At 44.3% G+C, this 24775-nt stretch overlaps 1 protein-coding gene across 1 annotated transcript; it reads left to right on the top strand.

Moving 5' to 3' along the window:
- LOC130565159 (ribonuclease inhibitor-like) lies at window positions 1-24775 on the top strand. The gene is made up of 5 exons (XM_057351741.1): window positions 1-110; window positions 22138-22311; window positions 22413-22583; window positions 22782-22828; window positions 22908-24775. The coding sequence occupies exons 1-5, from the start codon at window positions 1-3 to the stop codon at window positions 23600-23602; spliced, it is 1197 nt and encodes a 398-aa protein (XP_057207724.1). The 3' UTR covers window positions 23603-24775.

Consider the following 24775-nt stretch of genomic DNA (forward strand, 5'->3'; position numbering starts at 1 on the left):
ATGCTCTCAAGAGACACAACTGTCAACTACAGCAATGATCTGAAGGATTCAGGAGTGAAGCTGATCTCTGATGCTCTCAAGAGACACAACTGTCAACTACACACACTGAGGTCAGAGACATTTCAGTAAAAAATCATATCAGCTGATAAAATAATAAATGATGGTGACATTTTCTTAAAGAAGAACTGTAGCTTCTTTAGAAGACAAAAAATGTAGGAGCACAAATAGAGAATTCAGCGCCACACTTAAAGCAACCAGTAACAAAATTATTTAAATGTTTCTAAATTGTATTGCTGTCAAATGACAAAACATTGAACAGTCTTGTTTTATTAATGTACAGTTGTGGCCAAAAGTATTGGCAGTGACATACATTTTGTGTTTTTCAAAGTTCGCTGCTTTTGTATTTGTATTTTTAGGGGCCAAGCCCCAAAGGGGTTATATGGCCTCTATTGCTTCCTGTTGGTATTCTTCTTCTTCCTAACCAATGGGAGTCTGTGGTAACCTTTTCAGAAACGTTTTAAATGGCTGTAACTTTTGAAGCTATTGATTGACAGAAATTGTACTCGGAACATGTCATCCACTTGTCACGCTCATCGCATTCCATGTCTTCCATTAAGACTCCGCCCATTACAGTAGCAGTCATCTTGAAAAGTACAGTATTGTTATTTTTTTCATTTCTAGTCCTAGAAATTGTGATCAATTTTTATGAAAATTGCCTCAGAAGATCTTTGGATTGAGCCACACAGATGTGAACCGACAGACACGCGATTTTCGCTGATGTTCAAAAGTTATGATATTGCACACTTTTCAAAGTTGCCCCAAAAATTTAATTGAGGCTGTCTCTCGGCCATTCTTCAATCTATCAGTACAAAACTTCGTAAGCTTAATCGACACCTCGGATAGAGGGTCCATGTCAAAATTGGGTTTGGTTATCGTAATCTCGGTGTCTATGGGTTCCTCGGGTCATGCCGGATGGTATGATTAAGATTCTGTCACGATTTGATGAATGGCCTGTCCACCATTTTGAATTTTGTCATTACAGTTTTTCTCGATTGCTAACACACAATTCATGAAACAATTCACCATTTTCTGACAACTATAAACACATTCTCAGAAAAATACACCAACTTGTACAAACCCCACACACAAACAGCCTCAATTTGCATAGGTTTAACCATGTTCCCATTCAGAAAACCAGTGTTGTAATGTAACGAAGTACAAATACTTCGTTACTGTACTTAAGTAGAATTCTCACATATCTGTACTTTACTTCGTTATTTATATTTCTGACAACTTTCACTTTTACTCCACTACATTTCCTAAATAAAATGTGTACTTTTACTCCGATACATTTCTCCTAACCATCTTCGTTACTCGTTACTACAAATGTAAAGAATTTTCAGAAGAAATTTGAGTTGGTGACGTAATGCCTGTTTGTTGTCATGTCAACCGCCAAGCACGAAGAAGAAGAAGTCCTGCTTGTCCGGGCATGTCACATTATTGATGCCATTATGGAAGCACCTGCTGCAGGCTCTGCTGCTAACGTTACCACTCCGGTAGCAGATGACGAGCATCTCGACTACAGTGACGAACTTGGTGAACTCCGTGGTGGTGACGAAGATAACGTTACACACCCGTTGCCGTATTTGCAAGAAATATTTTCGTACATTGGAGTGAAAAATTCTTCCTACCGGATTAAGTGTGGGTTTCCATTACTCTGGTTTTATTCGCATTTTGAAGTTTCGCATCAGAAACGAGTGATGGAAACGCTAAATTTCTAATTAAAAACCCTTAATTCGCAAAAAGGTTTTTACGCTCGCTTGAGGTGGTTTTTCATTTTTGCGAAAAAGGGTTAATGCGAATAATGGGAGATGGAAACGCATTTGCTGAATAAATTCCTCCAAAAAGTCACGTAACTGCACTATGAGACTGCGTAACCTGACTAACCAGAGAACTGATCTTGTGACACAGCATCAGAAATGTTGTTATGGTCATTCTTAAACGCCTGAGCAAAGTCGTCAAGTATTTTTGTAATTGCCTCTTAGAACTGTCACGACTGTGTTTCCCGAACAGCAGGCATCCACAAAAGCACCGCATTTATTGAGTTTCCTAATCGTCTGCTTGCGCAAGTATATCAAAACTATTATATTCAGTGGCTTCTCTTACTGATATTTAGTGCCAGTTTATTAGGTTGACTAGTTGGATGGAAACGGTGCTATTGAAATGTTTTATGCGATATTCCAATTTTGCGCATAAGCTAAATTCGCAACTTTGGATGGAAACCCGGTATGCCTACCGAGAGTCACTGAAATATTGGCATTAAAAAACACCCCGTCCAACCTGAAGAAGCACATCGAGGTAGGTTAAATTAATTTTCATTCAATACTAATCAACGTTATTTAACATGAATTAGTTATCATAAGCCTGTTCAGATATCTGGCTAACGTGATGGCCAGGCTAACGTGTGCTAGTTAACTTTTCTGATTAGCCAATGTGCAGATATTTAACAACACCAATGATTTTCCCTCCGAATTAATTCAACACATAATACTGAAATGGTTAATAACGGTTTCTGGTATAGCCTAAGTGGCGGTCGAATATTTCCTAGGTAAATTAGCGTTACACCGGTGGAGGGATTTTTTTTAGACCACATTAGGCTAATTAATGGCAGGTTACAGAGGAGCTTCAGGATTACTCACATCTTCAAAAGCACCGTGCATTTTGTTGAATTTGAGATTTGCTTTGATTTAATTACCTCAAAATTCTAACCGTTCACTTTTTTTTAAATACCTTTACTTTTACTTTTAGTACTTAAGTACATTTTATATCAGACAATTACTTTTGATACTTAAGTATACTAAATGTCAGGTACTTTAAGACTTTTACTCAAGTAATATTTTAAAGGGTNATTATATAGGCCTACTACATAAAATTAATATTAACGCCAATATTTTAATATTACATTTTAATCAATATTTTTAATTATCATAAGCAGATATCTTTGCAATATACTAGAGAGACTAAAGAATAGACAAACACAGAAGAGACAAGCATTTCTGTAAATTTCATCTAGTCCTGATGTCAATGTAGTTTACACAACTTATTTAGAATAATAGACCATGTCAAACTAAAGCATGAACTAAACTCAGAGCATTTCCTAAGATGATCTAGAACATCTGCAGTGCTCTCTTAAATGAAATACACATTTTTGAACAAAGCTCATGTTTTCTCGTGTTGTGTCACGTGTGTGTTGTGAAACGCTCTTACTTGTAAACAAACAGTAAACAGTGAACCACACGCCCATCAACAAGTTTTCTTCCTTCTGTTCTTCAAATGTATATTTCTGCAAGCCCACGTCTCTGTGTCTGACAGGTAACGCGCATGTTGCGTGTCTGACGAACAGGTCGCGCGGGTGCGCGCATATGGCGGGCATTTATCATTGCTGGCAAACAATATGACACATTTGCAGTTTTGATTGTATAGATATAGATTAATATCCACTTCATCCAACGCTCTTTGTGTTCTGCGTGTTCTTAAGTTTCGCGCTACGAGGAGTGAGTAATCCTGCTTCAGATGATTCAGATCGTGCTGCGAACTGAACAAATCATTTGAACTGATTCATTAGCCTATTCAAATGGTTTTGCCCATTGTTCAATTAATGCTTTCAAAAGAATCGACTCAAAAGAATCGATCACTCGGGAATGCCCGTAAAAAGAGACGACAACCTTGAAATAAACAACGCGTTTTAAAAAGCATATTTTAAAATGAAGGAACGAAGGAACGTCACGCAATGTAAGTTATGTAACGAAGTAAAAGTACAGATTTTCTATTAGAAATTTACTCAAGTAAGAGTAAAAGTACACACTTTTAATTTTACTTAAAAAGTACATATTTTCCAAATGTTACTCAAGTAAATGTAACGAAGTAAATGTAGCGCGTTACTACCCACCTCTGTTGAGAATCCCTGGAGTAGCAGAGCACTGCAGCGAGGACGGGAGCTAGGAGCCCGGCGAGGAGATGGAAACTCTCGGCGACCGGCCGCGAGCAGTCCAGCTCGCGGTGGTGAGAGGTGAGGAGTAGCAGAGCACTGCTGCGAGGACGGGAGCTAGGAACCCGGCGAAGAGATGGAATCTTTCGTGCTGGGGTATCTCACTCAGTCCTGGTACCGTGCCGGAAACCCGGAAGAAAACTCCGACGTGGATGAAGCTCTCCGATCCTCCAGAGAAAAGCTGGCCGCCAACAGCGGATGACAGGTGAAACGCCCACGGGAACTGCCAGGAGCGAGAGAGGAAACGAGGTAACAGGCGAATGATGATATTAACAATACAAGATCAGACAGGGACTAAGACAAGGCTATACGAGACAAACAACTTCGTCAGACGTGCCGCAGCAACGTCTGGGTCAGTCAGCACAGGCTAACAAAAGCAACAGTCAGACAAAGAACAAGAGACACTAGGGAAAGATAAAGGGAAGAAATAATGAGAGGAAATAGTGTCAGGTGTGGGGCAATTACGGGAACAAGGATGCTAATCATAGTAAGTAAATGCAGGTGTGTGTGTGTGTAGTGGAAAATCACCAGTGCATGAGAGTCTACAGACACAGGGAGGAGGGAACAGTGACGCGGACACAGAGCACGTGGTCCGCCCATAGCTAGCGGTGCCACGTGCTCGACACAGACCAAAACAAACTCTGTGCCAGGAAAAACACACCGAACACAACCGGACCGTAACAGTTGCATTGTGGGTGATTTTGAGGGGCTTGTAAGTCATGTCTGCAGGAAAAGTTTGTTTTTTCAGCAAGTTTGAATGGTTTTGAGAGAGAGCTTCATTTTTGACCTGACAATAATGGATGTTTGGAGAATTGGGTGAGATGTTTATGAGATTTGTGTTTACTGTTTAGAGAATACGAGGCATAATTTCAAGAAATGTGTTTAGCAATCGAGAAAAACTTGTAATCGTTATATATTTTAAATTGTATGATATATCGGCCACAAATATATAACCTTTTCTGTGTTTTTCTTATTTGCTCCTGTAAAGCTGCTTTGGAACAATGCACATTGTGAAAAGCGCTATATAAATAAAATTGAATTGAAATTGAATTGAGTATGCGTCATCAAATTACTCTCCGGACGTACCGTCAAGTTTCAAAGACAGCGCTACCTAGCGTTCATGAGATATTATGCTTTTTATTAATTGCTTTATAACTCCTTAAATGCTTTTGTCTGATATTCATTTTTTTGAGACTTTGAGGTTGGGGGTTCAAATCCCGCGTGTTGAACGTGTAACGTTTATATCTGAGTCTTCTATTTGATTTTGTTCTCACCTCCTTCATAATCTTTTTTTTTCTCACGTACGTTCTATATCTGCTGGTTTTTGCTCTTGTTGCTCTGTGATGCTAATGCTTGAGTATCCAACTGAGTGGTGTAGCTTGTTAAACCTGTAAGGCAGCTGGAAAAGTACTAAGAACTGAGTTTGTTTGTGATGCTGAGACATAAAACAAATAAAACCCCCATTGTGTTGCTGGATCCCGAGGAATGATATCCTGCCCTCCCCGTCAGGGGGTTGTTGATGCCCAGGAACTGAACCCATCTTCTTATCACACCTCTCCCCTCCCCTTCATCTCTTCAGGCCCTGGGGCTTCATTTATAAAACTGTGCGTAGAAACCTTCCTAAAAGTGAACTTACGCCAGAATGCTGAAAAGGGCGTACGCAAACAAAAATTGAGATTTATAAAACCTTGCGCACGCACACCTGCACTCAACTTTCCCTTTATAAATCACAGATTACCTGCAAGTGTGCGTACGTGAATCAGCCTTATATCCCGCCCTGTACACGCCCATGTTTACCCATAAATAGTCAATGCAAAGCACCTCATGAATGCTTATTCGTATATTAATAAGATTGACATCCAATCCGCTTGTTAAGCCTGACGTCACACACCATTATGGACGTATACCGTTTCCTGGTCCAACCGCTATCAGATGCCATAGAAAAATAACAAAAACTTATGTAAAACCCCCGATTCCATCCTTTATCTCCGTAACAAAATAAACAAATGGCCACACATGAGATTCACTGAGATTTCCATATTAATAATTGTTATAATTATTATTATAATTATATTGAAGCCAAAGAAGGTCTCTGCAGCATTTATATGTTTACAGCATTTAGACTGATCATTAACACCTCATTAAAATCACATCATTAATTTCATTAATTAAAATTCATCATTAATCATTAACATACAATTTGAAGACATAATTATTAAAGACGAATGTTTCTTCATTCCGGTTTTGTTATGAACTTAGTTAGAACCGATACCGAGGACATTTAGAGAAACGATTGTGCGAGAGTTTAATGGCTGTATTTCCAGACTTTGACATTCGATGATTATGCACAGTAAGGAAAATATATTTAGTTATTTATTTACACTGAGTTATTTGATGCTGTCCTATATTCTATGCAGTCGGATCATCTCCTCCTCATGCGCTCATAGTGTGATGGTGAGACAGCGCTGATTAAATATTTAGATTGAATTTTTATTTAAGATTTGAGTTTGATTTTACAAGAGCTGCATGAAACAAGTATCACTCAATACAAGCGCAAACAACTCTGCAGATTTAATCTGCGTGATAATGAGGATATTTAAGGTCACATTAAATGTGTGTGAGGGATTAATGTTTAATTTTTTAATGTGTTAATTTTAAATCTAATTTGAGTTCACTAACTCACCATCGGTGTCGCCAAACTGCTCTGTCTCCAGAATGTGCGTACGCATGGGTCAGAGTTTGCGTGCAGGTGCGCACATTTTTCCGTCAAGTTTGTTTTTATAAATCCCATCTTTTGTGTGGGAAGTGGCGTACGCCTCTTTCAGGGCATGTTTTGTGCGTACGCAACGGTTATAAATGAGGCCCCTGATCACTGGAAATGTCCTTACACATTTCATACTGTTATATCATTTATTGTCATGTTATGAAGACTTGATCATCATGTTTGGTATTGTTTTAAAGGTCATGGTGCGATGGGTAAAAGGTCTAGTTCATTCAAACCTAACAAAGAGTGTATTAGAGCTTGTTAACTTTAAAAAAATAAAAATAAAAAATAACACTAACCCTCTCACTTTCTCTCAACAGGTAGTGGTCTGGCTTTTGTTGAAACTAGTAACTTTGTATTGGCACCTATTGCATTATTGCTCCTGTATGACATATCGCTTATTGCTCCTTAAACTCTTTGTAAGTCGCTTTGGATAAAAGCGTCTGCTAAATGACTCAATGTAAATGTAAATGTAAACTTTAGGAGATAACCTGCACTTCTCTAAGAGGTGTGACTTTCTCAGGGAATCTGGTTTACAGATAGATTGATGAGATCCCATTTGATGTTCTGTTCAGTCACGAGAAAACAAACAAACCAAGTTTCTCACTGACCGTTGGATTCTTTGTTACATCTGGGTATATAAAGTGAACAGGCAAAAGACTCAGGATAGCATCCGTAACCAGAACTATCCACGCTGCAATTGTGTGTTTCAATTTTGCCAGGTATGATAAACTTTGTGGTTTTTATTTTTATTATATTATATTGATCATCTTTGTCTATTAAGTTTGGATTTTCTTTCTATGTGCATTCTATGATTGAATTAATGTTGTACCTGCCTGGCATAATAAGTTGTTATTGTTGATTATATCTGAATTCTTCAGAGTTTGTTATGACCGGTAGTTTGAAAGGAGCCTGTTCTGTTACCGCAAAATCAATATGTTGTATGAATAGGGCATATTTATTAAAGCTCACATAGACTTCCACCTATCTATCAGTCTTAAGCAAGTTGCATGATCGTGACTAAAATAACTATTGTTATGTTTTTGAGCAAGCATTTGGCGGCCAGACATAATGATATTAGTTTACCCGGCAACCTCTGACTAAAGATCAGAATTATCTACTTTAGCAAGTTGCATGAGGTACCGGCAACCTCTGACTAAAGGTCAGATCTGACAGTTTTGTGACCGTGAGATTCACGAACCAGCCGGCGTGAGACTCTGTGCGACTGCAGGTCCCAAACAAAAGGATACTATATATATATAAAGTATGAAGATTTACAGATAAAATTAACTATGATCATTGGAAATGTCATATAACTTATTAGATATTATAATAAAACTGGAGTCAGATCGGTCTTAACCACAGAGTCTTGTAAATTGAACTAAATTGTAACAGTTTTAAATAACTTCATGTGGAAATCGCTGAGGAGAAGCAGAACACGAGATCCCTTCAACCACGCCATTGGATTCCGTCGTTGGGCCAGTGGGTGGTCTTTTACAAACCCCACCTCAGCAGACAGATTACACCTGTTGAGGTTGTGTGTTCGAATCCAGTGAGAACCATGTTGTCATGGCTCTGCTTCATTTAGTCATGTTTTTCTTGGTCCTGTAGCAGAGTCATGACAAAGACTTTGGTTATGTGTGGAGAGAAACATATTATTGTCCTTTTGACAATAATATGCGTTCTCTCCAGTGTCTCGTCATTGGCCCCGCCCCTCTCGTTTCCTTGTTATCTTTCCCTGAGTGTTTGATGTTCCACACCTGCCCTTGCTCGTTATCCCTCGTTTGTCTTCCCCTATAAATGCCCTCTTGTTTCATTGTCTTGTGCCTTTGGATTACGTTGTACGTACGTTGTGTTTGTATGTGCTGCGTTTGATGTTATCTACTTTGAATTACCTTGCCTGTTTGTGAGACGTTGTGTCGTGTTAGTTTTAGTTATCCTTGTCCTGTTGTCTTGTATTCCCCTCGTTGAGAATTTTTTTATTTCAGTTTATATATATATATTTTAGTCTGGTCTTCATTACCCCCTCGTGGGTTTTTGTTTTGTTCTAATATTTATTAAAGTATTTCTTGTTAACCCCTTCATCACCGCTGTTGCCTGCATTTGGGTTCTTCCACGCACCAATCGTGACACATGTAATACGTTTATATGTAAAGTCTTTGTTTCCTTTTCATCTGTTGTTCTTAACCTGTCCTTTGACTTTAACTTCTACCAAAGTCATTTTTTGGTAAGATACTTGTACTTTTACTCAAGTATTGCTTTCAAGTACTTTATACAAGACTGCAGAAAACACAAACACACAATATAATGAACTGAAGTGTCAATATGTAAACTCAAATAGCACACATTTGTCCACCAGTAAACATTCAGGGGCAAAACTGATGACACGCCAATCAGAATCTCAGGATAATATCATTAGAAGCACAGGTAAGTGTGCATCCTAGAATCATCTACTGGGCTTTATACTACTTACTGTCAACATACAGTATAATTACTGTACACACTTTATTTGAGACATGTCACTATTCTGTATCCAGTAAACTGTAGCATGTGTACACCGTTTGTACCTGTTCTGTATTTTTGCAGAAAATACGGAATACTTTTACAAAATTGGGCCAAAGGTGCAGAGGATGCCATATTTTTACATTGCCTCCTATTGACAAATCGCTTCACTGTATTGTTTCCTTTATCGTCTCTGTAAGTGGCTTTGGATAAAAGCATCTGCTAAATGCCTGAATGTAAATGTTATTTGTGCAGTTGTGTACCGTATTGTGTTGCATGACCAGTTTATATTGTTCTTTGGTTTTTGAACTTCTCTTGTCTTGTAAGATCATCTTCATCTACTTTACAGTAGTGTAATGTTTTATTTTTTATTTTTTCCTAAAGCTCATTCTTGTACTTTGCTCTATCTGCACTCTTTTATGTTGTATATTCTAATAAACACTAAGCTGTCAAATTATTCTTGAATCCCACTAAGAGTTTTAGTAACAGTGTTTTGAATTGATCTCACCAGTGTCTAAGACTATGTTGCTGTCATGGCAGAAACACAAAAACAGCCCAGATGCGGTAAAGACAGAAATGTATTGATCACAGTCAAAAACACAGTGGTGACCCAACCGGTGAGAGGTGAGAATCCCTGGAGTAGCAGAGCACTGCAGCGAGGACGGGAGCTAGGAGCCCGGCGAGGAGATGGAAACTCTCGGCGACCGGCCGCGAGCAGTCCAGCTCGCGGTGGTGAGAGGTGAGGAGTAGCAGAGCACTGCTGCGAGGACGGGAGCTAGGAACCCGGCGAAGAGATGGAATCTTTCGTGCTGGGGTATCTCACTCAGTCCTGGTACCGTGCCGGAAACCCGGAAGAAAACTCCGACGTGGATGAAGCTCTCCGATCCTCCAGAGAAAAGCTGGCCGCCAACAGCGGATGACAGGTGAAACGCCCACGGGAACTGCCAGGAGCGAGAGAGGAAACGAGGTAACAGGCGAATGATGATATTAACAATACAAGATCAGACAGGGACTAAGACAAGGCTATACGAGACAAACAACTTCGTCAGACGTGCCGCAGCAACGTCTGGGTCAGTCAGCACAGGCTAACAAAAGCAACAGTCAGACAAAGAACAAGAGACACTAGGGAAAGATAAAGGGAAGAAATAATGAGAGGAAATAGTGTCAGGTGTGGGGCAATTACGGGAACAAGGATGCTAATCATAGTAAGTAAATGCAGGTGTGTGTGTGTGTGTAGTGGAAAATCACCAGTGCATGAGAGTCTACAGACACAGGGAGGAGGGAACAGTGACGCGGACACAGAGCACGTGGTCCGCCCATAGCTAGCGGTGCCACGTGCTCGACACAGACCAAAACAAACTCTGTGCCAGGAAAAACACACCGAACACAACCGGACCGTAACAGTTGCATTGTGGGTGATTTTGAGGGCTTGTAAGTCATGTCTGCAGGAAAAGTTTGTTTTTTCAGCAAGTTTGAATGGTTTTGAGAAGAGAGCTTCATTTTGACCTGACAATAGGATGTTTGGAGAATTGGGTGAGATGTTATGGATTTGTGTTTACTGTTTTGAGAATACGAGGCATAATTTCAAGAAATGTGTTTAAGCAATCGAGAAAAACTGTAATCGTTATATATTTTTAATTGTATGATATATCGGCCACAAATATAACCTTTCTGTGTTTTTCTTATTTGCTCCTGTAAAGCTGCTTTGGAACAATGCACATTGTGAAAAGCGCTATATAAATAAAATTGAATTGAAATTGAATTGAGTATGCGTCATCAAATTACTCTCCCGGACGTACACGTCAAGTTTCAAGACAGCGCTACCTAGCGTTCATGAGATATTATGCTTTTTATATAATTGCTTATAACTCTTAAATGCTTTGTCTGATATTCATTTTTTTGAGACTTTGAGGTTGGGGGTTCAAATCCCGCGTGTTGAACGTGTAACGTTTATATCTGAAGTCTTCTATTTGATTTTGTTCTCACCTCCTTCATAATCTTTTTTTTCTCACGTACGTTCTATATCTGCTGGTTTTTGCTCTTGTTGCTCTGTGATGCTAATGCTTGAGTATCCAACTGAGTGGTGTAGCTTGTTAAACCTGTAAGGCAGCTGGAAAAGTACTAAGAACTGAGTTTGTTTGTGATGCTGAGACATAAAACAATAAAACCCCATTTGTTGCTGGATCCCGAGGAATGATATCCTGCCCTCCCGTCAGGGGTTGTTGATGCCCAGGAACTGAACCCATCTTCTTATCACACCTCTCCCCTCCCCTTCATCTCTTCAGGCCCTGGGGCTTCATTTATAAAACTGTGCGTAGAAACCTTCCTAAAAGTGAACTTACGCCAGAATGCTGAAAAGGGCGTACGCAAACAAAAATTGAGATTTATAAAACCTTGCGCACGCACACCTGCACTCAACTTTCCCTTTATAAATCACAGATTACCTGCAAGTGTGCGTACGTGAATCAGCCTTATATCCCGCCCTGTACACGCCCATGTTTACCCATAAATAGTCAATGCAAAGCACCTCATGAATGCTTATTCGTATATTAATAAGATTGACATCCAATCCGCTTGTTAAGCCTGACGTCACACACCATTATGGACGTATACCGTTTCCTGGTCCAACCGCTATCAGATGCCATAGAAAAATAACAAAAACTTATGTAAAACCCCCGATTCCATCCTTTATCTCCGTAACAAAATAAACAAATGGCCACACATGAGATTCACTGAGATTTCCATATTAATAATTGTTATAATTATTATTATAATTATATTGAAGCCAAAGAAGGTCTCTGCAGCATTTATATGTTTACAGCATTTAGACTGATCATTAACACCTCATTAAAATCACATCATTAATTTCATTAATTAAAATTCATCATTAATCATTAACATACAATTTGAAGACATAATTATTAAAGACGAATGTTTCTTCATTCCGGTTTTGTTATGAACTTAGTTAGAACCGATACCGAGGACATTTAGAGAAACGATTGTGCGAGAGTTTAATGGCTGTATTTCCAGACTTTGACATTCGATGATTATGCACAGTAAGGAAAATATATTTAGTTATTTATTTACACTGAGTTATTTGATGCTGTCCTATATTCTATGCAGTCGGATCATCTCCTCCTCATGCGCTCATAGTGTGATGGTGAGACAGCGCTGATTAAATATTTAGATTGAATTTTTATTTAAGATTTGAGTTTGATTTTACAAGAGCTGCATGAAACAAGTATCACTCAATACAAGCGCAAACAACTCTGCAGATTTAATCTGCGTGATAATGAGGATATTTAAGGTCACATTAAATGTGTGTGAGGGATTAATGTTTAATTTTTTAATGTGTTTATTTTAAATCTAATTTGAGTTCACTAACTCACCATCGGTGTCGCCAAACTGCTCTGTCTCCAGAATGTGCGTACGCATGGGTCAGAGTTTGCGTGCAGGTGCGCACATTTTTCCGTCAAGTTTGTTTTTATAAATCCCATCTTTTGTGTGGGAAGTGGCGTACGCCTCTTTCAGGGCATGTTTTGTGCGTACGCAACGGTTATAAATGAGGCCCCTGATCACTGGAAATGTCCTTACACATTTCATACTGTTATATCATTTATTGTCATGTTATGAAGACTTGATCATCATGTTTGGTATTGTTTTAAAGGTCATGGTGCGATGGGTAAAAGGTCTAGTTCATTCAAACCTAACAAAGAGTGTATTAGAGCTTGTTAACTTTAAAAAAATAAAAATAAAAAATAACACTAACCCTCTCACTTTCTCTCAACAGGTAGTGGTCTGGCTTTTGTTGAAACTAGTAACTTTGTATTGGCACCTATTGCATTATTGCTCCTGTATGACATATCGCTTATTGCTCCTTATTCTCTTTGTAAGTCGCTTTGGATAAAAGCGTCTGCTAAATGACTCAATGTAAATGTAAATGTAAACTTTAGGAGATAACCTGCACTTCTCTAAGAGGTGTGACTTTCTCAGGGAATCTGGTTTACAGATAGATTGATGAGATCCCATTTGATGTTCTGTTCAGTCACGAGAAAACAAACAAACCAAGTTTCTCACTGACCGTTGGATTCTTTGTTACATCTGGGTATATAATGTGAACAGGCAAAAGACTCAGGATAGCATCCGTAACCAGAACTATCCACGCTGCAATTGTGTGTTTCAATTTTGCCAGGTATGATAAACTTTGTGGTTTTTATTTTTATTATATTATATTGATCATCTTTGTCTATTAAGTTTGGATTTTCTTTCTATGTGCATTCTATGATTGAATTAATGTTGTACCTGCCTGGCATAATATGTTGTTATTGTTGATTATATCTGAATTCTTCAGAGTTTGTTATGACCGGTAGTTTGAAAGGAGCCTGTTCTGTTACCGCAAAATCAATATGTTGTATGAATAGGGCATATTTATTAAAGCTCACATAGACTTCCACCTATCTATCAGTCTTAAGCAAGTTGCATGATCGTGACTAAAATAACTATTGTTATGTTTTTGAGCAAGCATTTGGCGGCCAGACATAATGATATTAGTTTACCCGGCAACCTCTGACTAAAGATCAGAATTATCTACTTTAGCAAGTTGCATGAGGTACCGGCAACCTCTGACTAAAGGTCAGATCTGACAGTTTTGTGACCGTGAGATTCACGAACCAGCCGGCGTGAGACTCTGTGCGACTGCAGGTCCCAAACAAAAGGATACTATATATATATAAAGTATGAAGATTTACAGATAAAATTAACTATGATCATTGGAAATGTCATATAACTTATTAGATATTATAATAAAACTGGAGTCAGATCGGTCTTAACCACAGAGTCTTGTAAATTGAACTAAATTGTAACAGTTTTAAATAACTTCATGTGGAAATCGCTGAGGAGAAGCAGAACACGAGATCCCTTCAACCACGCCATTGGATTCCGTCGTTGGGCCAGTGGGTGGTCTTTTACAAACCCCACCTCAGCAGACAGATTACACCTGTTGAGGTTGTGTGTTCGAATCCAGTGAGAACCATGTTGTCATGGCTCTGCTTCATTTAGTCATGTTTTTCTTGGTCCTGTAGCAGAGTCATGACAAAGTCTTTGGTTATGTGTGGAGAGAAACATATTATTGTCCTTTTGACAATAATATGCGTTCTCTCCAGTGTCTCGTCATTGGCCCCGCCCCTCTCGTTTCCTTGTTATCTTTCCCTGAGTGTTTGATGTTCCACACCTGCCCTTGCTCGTTATCCCTCGTTTGTCTTCCCCTATAAATGCCCTCTTGTTTCATTGTCTTGTGCCTTTGGATTACGTTGTACGTACGTTGTGTTTGTATGTGCTGCGTTTGATGTTCTCTACTTTGGATTACCTTGCCTGTTTGTGAGACGTTGTGTCGTGTTAGTTTTAGTTATCCTTGTCCTGTTGTCTTGTATTCCCCTCGTTGAGAATTTTTTTATTTCAGTTTATATATATATATTTTAGTCTGGTCTTCTTTACCCCCTCGTGGGTTTTTGTTTTGTTCTAATATTTATTAAAGTATTTCTTGTTAACCCCTTCATCACCGCTGTTGCCTGCATTTGGGTTCTTCCACGCACCAATCGTGACACATGTAATACGTTTATATGTAAAGTCTTTGTTTCCTTTTCATCTGTTGTTCTTAACCTGTCCTTTATTCACGTACGTTCCATTTCTGCTGTTTACGCTCTCATGGCTCTGCACCGGCCTGGTTCTGCGCTGCGCTAGTGGGGCGTCAATGGTGCTTGACCCCATATTGCTGCTTGCAGCTATATTTCCACATGTTTCTATTCTACACTGGAAAATAATGATAAGCAAATAATGAAACGCCTTTACGTTTTAAAGTCATTTCTTGGCAAAAACATAATATATATGCAAAGAGTCCATATTTACAGTGTTGAGCCTTGTTTTTCATAACCTCTATTTTTAGTTTCTGGGCCAAATCCTGACTGATGGCGAACATTTCATGCCTTATTAGTGCTCTGAGTTGATCACAATTTGCGGGCTTCTGCTTATCCACTCACTTTCTGAGGATTGACCGCAGGTTCTCTATATGGGATTGACATCTGGGGAATTGCTTTTTTTTGCACTGATGTAAAATGCATCTGCTCACTCTGCATAATAATCTATAAACAATGGGAATGAACACCACAACTATGGAGGACTAAACCTGCAAAAATTATAAATAAATGAATGTATAAATAAATAAATATATAAACGAATAAATGTAATAATATGAAAATAAATACAGGAATGAATGGTTTGATAAAACAAAATAATTCGTTTTAGCTATTATTGATCTTAGCTTTAACTTTTCTTTTCATTTTTTAAATTGATTTATTATTTTTTGTGTCCATTTTTAATTATTTATTTTATTATTTTATTTTTTTTTTAGATTATTTTATTTTCATTTCCTTTTATTTTTACATTTATTTATTTATACGTTTATTTATTTTTATATTTATTTATTATCGCATGTATTTATTTCCACTTTTATTTATTTATTCTTGAATTTATTCTTACTTTCTGTGTCTTGTATGATAATTAGATGGGTTGGTCTTGCTACTATTGGTTCAGCGTAGATTGAAGCGTTTGATCGATTACACTGTTTTGTTTTGGACTAACGTCACGTCACTCATGATCGTTTGCTTCGTGTATAACGTTAAGTAACTATGACGTTGTGTCGAACCGACAGAATGGGGTTTGTCTTGAGAACCTATCATCTTCTGAGTATTTAGAAAAGGCCAATGAAAATTGGCGAATGAAATTTGCATGCCGGGCTCCTCCCCGGATGTCCGGGTATAAGAGGGAAGCCGGCGTGCTCATTCATTCACCTTTGGTCTGAGGAGCCTTAAGCATCCTCCCCCGACCGCTGGGGTGGGCGGCCAGTGTTGTGGCATGAGGGACACAACGTCTCGTTTCCTCCATCAGGGAACCGAGGTTACATCCATAACCAAGACGTTCCCTTTCTGTCGGTGTCTCGACGTTGTGTCTAACCAACAGAATTGGGTTCCTATGTAAGACGCCACAGCACTGAGCCGCGTCACAATCTCTAGCGGAGCGACGTTGACTGGCCTGGGCGAGTCAGACGAAGACGCTAATGCGAAATTATGACCATTCAGTGGAGAGGAAGGGGGACCCAGAGCTTTACCACAAAGTTGGGAAACCCCTGCCACCGGCCGTCACGGGCGGAGGCCTAGTTCTCTAAATGGCGAGAAGCCGGTCAGCACCATAAGGGCCACTGGGTAAGCATTATTCCCCCGGGGGAAAAACGCTGCAGAGACCACTACCTACCGTAGGGAGGAATTAGTTGAGACACCACATGGTCTCACCAACAGGGGAGAACTCATGGGAAAATGTGCGGACTGCAGGAGTTAACCGCAAGGTGGGAGTCCACCTAGGGAGGTCATGGGTTGCCGAGGTGGGAACCATTCATGAGGATACATCAGACTGAACAGCCCACGGAGGGGGGGTTACCACGTCTGGAGCACTAGGTCCGGTTAGAGCTATGTGGGAGATAACTCAACTGTTCCCCGGCCTAAGGCGACAGGGCTGCTCTGCCCAGCCTGCCCCTAGGAAGGTGCTAGGGATGGATAAAATGCCTGTTCTTTACCCAGTGGGGAAAGAGGGGAGGCGTAATAGCCGCTGATCCCCCTAAGGAAGGGGGAAGGGCTTTCGCAGGCGTACGCCCTACCGGCTGCCGGTCCTACACCTTGCCAGAATGCGGGCTGACACCGGTTCCGCGCGTAGGTATTAGAACCTCACGGAGTTGTTGGGCATAGCCCAACCCGCAGCTCTGCAGATGTCTGCTAGAGAGGCGCCCTGAGCCAGTGCCCATGAGTGCCCCAGAGCCTCACTCCCAACGAGCAGGGGCGAATTGAGATCAGTATGCCATAACGAGGGCATCCACGATCCAGTGCGCCAGCCTCTGTTTGGAGACAGCCCTTCTGATGACCTCCGAAACAGACAAAGAGCTGCTCAGAGCTTCTGGGCTCTGCGTGCGGTCCAAGTAGAGGTGCAGTGCGCGTACTGGACACAACACGGATAGGTTGGGTCTTCCTCCCCGGTGGGGAGCGCCTGCAGGTTCACCATCTGGTCTCTCGGAAGAGTGGTGGGAACTTTGAGCACGTAGCCGGGGCGGGGTCTCAAGATAACGTGAGAATCCCGGCCCCGAGTTCTAGGCAATCTGTGGACACGGAGGGAGCTTGCAGATCCCCTACCCTCTTGGAGGTGAGCGCCATCAGGAAAGCTGTCTTTATCAAGACTGAGAAAGAGCGGCAACCCCGAGAGGCTCGAAGGGGGCGGGGCCTCTTGAGGCCCGCCACCTAGGTCGCAAGAGGGTACGGAGCGCGGATAAGGTGGTCACCCTCTCGCGCCCCTTAGGAACCTAATAACCAGGTCGTGCTGTCCCTGGCTACCCAGCACTTGGGTCATAATGAGCGACCGTAGCGCCTACATACATTCCCAGTGTGGAGGGGGAGAGGTTACTCCCCAGTCTCTCTTGAGGAAGGGACAGCTCGTACCCGACCGAGCAACTCCGCGGGTCTTCTCGCCGAGAAGAGCACCAGGACGAGAAGAGGCGCCACCTATGGGTGTATAGCCGCCCAGTGGCCGAAGCCCTAGCATGCGACGTCCCAACCGGACCGGGGGTGGGTCACTCAGGATCTCCTCGTCCCATCCAGACATGGAGACCAGGTTCTGCCTGGGATGCCGTAACGTGCCCCTTCCCCTGGGAAAGCAATTCGCCAGGGGGAGCGGCCAGGGGGGAGTTGTTGTCAGAGCCTTAGCTCCGAGAACCAAGTCCTGGTTAGGCCAAAGGGGTGTAACTAGTACCACTTGATGCTCCTCTTCCCTGGCCTTGCACAGGACCTGTGCAATGAGGCTCACTGGGGGAAGCGTACTTTCGCTTGTCCCGCGGCCAGCTGTGCGCAAGGGCATCCGTGCCAAGGGTTGTATCCGGACAGGGAGTACCAAAGCAGACAATGGGTGGAGTCCGGGGAGGCAACAGGACCATCTGTGCCTGGCCGAACTGCTCCCAAATGAGCCGGCTGCGCGGGGATGGAGTCGCCACTCTCCGCACATCGGCTGTCTGGTTCAGGACGCCTGGGATGTGTGTGGCTCGCAGGGAACTGATCACCTGCTGACTCCAGAGGAGGAGGCGCCGGGCGAGTCATGTTAGCTGCCGTGAGCGAATGCCACCAATGATATATGCCACAGCAGCTGTGCTTTCCGACCGGACCAGCACGTGCTTGCCCTGCACGAGAGGTAGTAGCCTCCTCAATGCAAGTAGCACAACCAACAACTCTAGGCAGTTGAATGCCAATGCAGGCGGGGGCCCGTCCACCGCCCCGACACTGCGTGCCCGTTGCACATGGCACCCCAACCCTACAGGGAGACATGCCTAAGGGGACCCCTGTCCGCAAGAAGGTCATGGGAGACCAGGGGGTTAGGGTGAGTCGGCAGAAAAGCATGATGATCATACGCCTGCTGCTGGTGTGCCACGCTCTCCAAGGAACTTGACTCTGTAGCCAGTGTTGGAGCGGTCGTATGTGCATCGACCGAGGGGGACCACCCCTGCCGAGGATGCCATGTATCCCAGGAGCCTCTGAAATGTTTCAGGGGGACCGCTGACTGCCTGAGAGCTTCAGGCAGTTCAACACTGATCGGGCGCGCTCTGTAGTCAGTCGCACTGCCTCTGGGAGGCAGCGAGGGAGCGGGCTTCCTCGTCGTGGGTCTCGCGCCCCCCGCGGGGGGTGAGCGGGACCACTCATGAGGACAGAGTCGAGTTCCATACCGAGAAAGAGGACGCTCTGCACCGGGGAGAGCTTGCACTTCTCAGTTGACCTGTAGCCCCACCGATCTAGGTGCCGGAGCACCAGGTCCCTGTGTGTACACAACAGATCTCGAGAGTGCGCCAAGCTGAGCCAGTCGTCGAGATAGTTTAGTACCCGCACACCGGCTTCCACGACCTTCGTAAAGACTCGTGGAAACAGGGACAGACCGAAGGGGAGGACCCTGTACTGATATGCCCGTCCCTCGAACGCGAACCGTAGGAACGGCCGATGTCGAGGGAGGATCGAGACATGAAGTACGCGTCTTTCAGGTCGATTGCCATGAACCAGTCCTGACACCTGACGGACGTCAGGATGCGCTTCTGCGTGATCAACCTGAAAGGCAGCTATTGTGTAGGTGCCTTTTCAGAACACACAGACCCAAGATAGGGCGCAACCCCCCGCCTTTCTTGGGGACAATGAAGTACAGGCTGAAAAACCCGTTGAACATTTCGGCTGGTGAGACGGGCTCGATCACTCCCTTCGCCAGAAGGGTGGCGACCTCGGCCCGAAGTACGGGAACATCCTAGCCTCTGACTGAGGTATATCGGATGCCCTGAACTTGGCGAGCGTGAGGCAACTGGATCGCGTAGCCGAGACGGATCGTCATCCCTAGCTAGCCTGACAGTCTGGGAAGCCGGACAGGCTCCCAGAATGAGACAGGGGGACTAAAGGTACGATCTTTTTCATCGTCCCCCCGGGGGGGTGGTTCGATTGCTAGCAGTACGGATTCCTTGCCGGGGGAGGTCCCCCGGGGAGGAGATCGGCTCTGCTGTTTTTCCTGCCTGGCGACTGCGCAGGTCAACGCACTGTCTGACTGAGAGTGCTTAGGGCTGGTGTTTATACTCGACATTGCGCTTCGCCTTGACGCAACGTCGAGTTTGCCGTTCACCGTCGTGCAGAGGGTGAGAGCGGCTGTGACAACCCAGAGAGAAAGGAAACTCTCTTTTGAGAATAAGTGGGCGCTTGCCCCCCGGAGGGGGCCACCAGATGGAGAGACGGGGCAGGATCCATCCCTATCTGACTTCCCAGCGATGTGGCTGGGGTCGGCCCCAATGGTAGCCTCTATCCCCCTGAGGTCTTCCCATGAGGGCCGCTTCGCCGCGGCTGCTGATGGGGCGATGGTCTCCTCTTCGCTGTCTCCTCCAGGGGGGGCCGCCTGAGTGGGGGGCGCCAGAGCTGGAGGGCGTTGAAGAGGACCAGGGCTGCTGGGAAGCAGACAGTGCACGGAACTCGACGGCAGAGGCGGCCGAGTCGCGGCACGGAGGACTGCTTCTTTACTGTCGAGAACCCTCCGGGGGAGGCCGCGTGCGGGTCTCGCGCCCCCCGAGGGGGCGGGGGGTGAGCGGGGCCACTGCGGCTCGACAGTAACACCAACCAGCCCCCCCTTGCGAGACGGGTGCGTCGAGAAAGCGGACCTTCTCGGCGTTACTCATCTGCGCAAGGATCGGCCAGAGGAGTTTCTCATGGACCACAAGTGTGGACATCGTCCGACCCAGGGCCCGCGTGGTCACCTTGGTCGCCCGTAGAGCGAGTTCGGTGGCGGCGCGGAGTTCCTGCATAAGCACTGGGTCGGTCTTACCCCCGTGGAGCTCTCTCAATGCCCTGGCCTGGCAGGAGCCATAGCGTGAAGAGAGGAGGCAGCTTGGTCCGCTGCAATGTAAGCTCTCGACACCAGAGATGCCGAGACCCCACATGCTTTGGACGGGAGTCTAGGTCGAGCCCCCCCCCCAGGTGGCCGCCGCCTACAGACACGAGTGCACTGCGGCGGCATACTCCACCTGGGGGACACCGACGTATCCTCTATCTGTCTCAACCTCGAGGGAAGAGAGGGTGACAGAACTTTGTTTGACTTGAAACGTGCCGGAAAGGGGGCGTTCCAGGTCTTACTAAGTTCCTCATGCACTTCCGGTAAACACGGCACTGGGGGTGGGCGTGGCTTGGAGCCGCGCTCAAACCCGAGGCGCCATGTAGCCAGCCGCGAGCGCCAGGAGAGGCAGTGCGGGCACTGCAACCCAACACTCTCAGCGGCCCGGGAAAGCATGGCTGACATTTCGACGTCCGCTTCTTCCTGGGCTCGACCCCCCGAGGGAGGGAGCCCGAGGAATCGTCTGAGTCGGATGGCAGTACGTCATCCCCCGATGCTGCATGACACATCTCATCATTGTCACGCACCGTTTCTGATTACGTGGTTGAGGAACAAGACGGTGGGACCGTCTCGCGGGGAACGGTCAGACGAGCAAAGTGAGGTGCGAACGGTCCGCGAGCCAGTGGCTGACGGATTAGCGCTCACAGTAATCCTCATATCACCCTCGCTGCTCGCTGTAGCGGGTGGCAGGGCCGTAGTCCTGCCGTCACGGAACGGGAAGCAGACAAGGTGGTGGCTGAGTCCCGTGGGAACACAGCCACCCGTGACGCAACGTCTGAATAGTCAACCGTCCGCAGTGCGGGCAGGACGTATCAACAAGGGCTGCCCCAGCGTACTGGAAGCAGACCTCGTGTCCGTCCCCCTCCTCGATGAGTGTGTTGCACCCATGAGAACTGCAGGACATGCCACACTGGAGAAATTTCCTCTTTTAGAATGCAGACGGTGTGGCACCGTCTGCTGGCTCGAACACCTCTGGAACCGCCGAGACGCTCAGGGGAAGTCGCCGCAGGAAGGGACCGTCCGCTGCACCACGTCGTAGAACCAGCAATCTGGAGTTGCTAAGTAGTAGAGAGAGTTGATCTTCATAAGCGAAGGCTTCGAAGAACAAAAGGTGAATGAATGAAGCACGCCGTCTCCCTTTTATATCTGGATTTCTGGGGGCAGAGTCCGGCATGCAAATTTCATTCGCCAATTTTCATTGGCCTTTTCTAAGTAGTCGGAAGCGATTGGTTCTCAGGGACGAACCCCATCTGTCGGTTCGACACAACGTCGAGAGACCGACAGAAAGGGAACTGATATATCGATACTAACAATTTTGTTTGGTTGTGTTTAGATTGTCCATGTGTAATGTGACTGGTGAGTGTTGTGAGAGTTTGTCTTCATGTCTACAATCATCAACGTCTCTGAGAGAGCTGGACCTGAGTAACAATGATCTGAAGGATTCAGGAGTGAAGCTGATCTCTGATGCTCTCAACACTCACAACAAGAGTCAACTACACACACTGAGGTGTTTCTCTCTAGAGACTGATTTCACAAAAGCATTATTATAAGACAAGTGAGCGCGACAAACTGAAGAGTGTGTTGACATGTTGATGTGTGTGTTTGTAGGTTATCAGGTTGTATGGTGACAGATGAAGGATGTTGTTATTTGGCTTCAGCTCTGAGTTCAAACCCGTCACACCTGAGAGAGCTGGATCTGAGCTACAATCACCCACAACACTCGCTTCAGCTGCTCTCTGATAGACTCAATGATCCAAACCACACACTCAACAAACTCAAGTATGACTCACAACACTAATTCTGACACATAATGACCTGTGTGTGTGTGGGTGTGTGTGTGTGTTCTCTGATAGACTCAATGATCCAAACTACACACTCAACAAACTCAAGTATGACTCACAACACTAATTCTGACACATACTGACCTGTGTGTGTGTGTGTGTGTGTGTGTGTGTGTGTGTGTGTGTGTGTGTGTAGTGTGGATCATGGAGGAGAGTTCAGAGTTACAGCAGGACTACATAAATGTAAGTCTACACACACACACATTGATTGCTTTAGTGATTGTTGTTTTGTTGGGTTATAAATGTGTCTTCTTGTGTTCAGATGTCTGTGATGTCACACTGGATCTAAACACAACAAACACTCACCTCAAACTGACTGAAGAGAACAGAAGGATCACGAATGTGAATGAGCGTCAGTCGTATCCTGGTCATCCAGACAGATTTGAAGGTGTTCCTCAGGTGTTGTGTGGAGAGAGTCTGACTGGACGCTGTTACTGGGAGGTTGAATGGAGTGGATCAGGTGTTCTTATATCAATATCATATAAAAGCATCAGGAGGAAAGGATTGAGTAAAGACAGTATGTTTGGGTACAATGTCAAATCATGGAGTCTGCACTGCTCAGATAACAGAATCACTGCATGGTTCAATAATAATAAAACAGTCATCTGTGTGTCTTCACCTCTCTCTAAGAGAGTAGGAGTGTATGTGGACTGGCCGGCCGGCACTCTGTCCTTCTACAGCGTCTCTGACACACACACACACATACACACATTCAACACAACATTCACTGAACCTCTCTGTGCTGGATTCACAGTTCTTAATAACTCTTTAATTAATCTGTGTAACACACACAGACACACACGCACAGACACACACAGACACACACACACACACTCTCACACACTTGCAGTCTACACAACATTCACTGAACCTCTACATGCTGGATTTAGACTTCATGAATTATTCTCACCATTATTTCTGTGTGACACACGCACGCACTCACGCAAACAAATCTAGTCTTGTAAACTCTTTCTTACACAATATTGAATGTTGTGAAGTTGTTTTACTCTGAGATGTTAGTGTTTACGTAAGGGATAATGTACAGGCAGCTGGTTGTTATGGCAGAAATAATCCCCAACAGTGTGATCAGGACATGAAGTGGAGGGTCTTCTTGTATCACACTGAAGCGGCTTATTTTGCGATAACAGCTGGAAGCTCTTGTCGAGTCTGGTTCCGCCGCAGGCTTCCAGTCCGGTCCCGGCCACGCTACAGGTCCAGCCTGCACCCCAGCCGGTAGTCCAGCTGGCAACCAGTCTGGTCCAGCCCGCAGCCAGTCCGGTCCAGCCAGCAGTCCAGCCGGTGATCCAGCCGGCACCCAGTCAGATAAAGCCGGCACCTAGTCCGGTCCAGTCGGTTTTTAGTACTGTTCCGCCCTATTCGCTCGGACACTACCCTCACCCTAGCTCTCCCAAGCACCTGCCGGTCTCGTCCGGTCCTCCCAAGTCTCCTCCTCCTGTTCCATCCATGCCTAGTGTCCCCAAGTTTTGGCCTCCCATTCCCCCACCCCCTCCCATGTTTGTTATTTTTAGTGGCCTACCCGAACCCCATTTTTGCCTCCTTCATGTTCCCCCATAGTTTGCTCTGTGCTTTGTTTATGGTGTTTGTTTATTTCTGTTATGTTTTATTTCTGTTTTGGCCCGCTGAGATTTCTCCCATGGGGCATCCCTTGAGGCGGGGGTACTGTCAGGGCTTTGCCCTTCCTGTCACGAGTTTTCTAGCTCCCTGGACAGAGTCGTGACAGTACCATGTCCTTCAGGGTCCTGTTGTGTCTCTTAGCCCCGCCCTCCTTTCTCCCGTAATCATGCCCTTAGTGTTAATTCCCGTCACCTGCCTTTTGTAATCATCCTTCGTTAGTTTTCCCCTACTTAATGTCCCTTTGTTCTCTTCCCTTGCCGGTTTGTTGTCATTCAGTATATGTCGTTTAGATCATGTCAAGATGTTACCCTTGTCTAAGCTCTGTTCCTGTCTTGTTTTTTTTTTTTTTTGAAGAAGAAGAAGTATATGTTTTTGACTCCTCAGTCTATTCCCCATTGTGGGAAGTCTTTTTTGTTTTTAGTCAACAGTATCGTTTCCTGTTTTGCCCCTTGTAGGGGTTTTTTTGTGTTTATATTTTAATAAAATATTTTTGTA

The sequence above is a fragment of the Triplophysa rosa genome, linkage group LG14 (assembly GCF_024868665.1).
Source record: "Triplophysa rosa linkage group LG14, Trosa_1v2, whole genome shotgun sequence".
In the NCBI taxonomy this organism is placed as follows: Eukaryota; Metazoa; Chordata; class Actinopteri; order Cypriniformes; family Nemacheilidae; genus Triplophysa; species Triplophysa rosa.

Bases quoted from the DNA above. Each gene is read 5' to 3' on its own strand.
- LOC130565159 (XM_057351741.1), top strand. From the start codon at position 1: ATGCTCTCAAGAGACACAACTGTCAACTACAGCAATGATCTGAAGGAT. The intron at 111-22,137 runs GTCAGAGACATT...GGTTGTGTTTAG, and splicing joins TGTCAACTACACACACTGAG to ATTGTCCATGTGTAATGTGA. The intron at 22,584-22,781 runs GTATGACTCACA...GTGTGTGTGTAG, and splicing joins CACACACTCAACAAACTCAA to TGTGGATCATGGAGGAGAGT.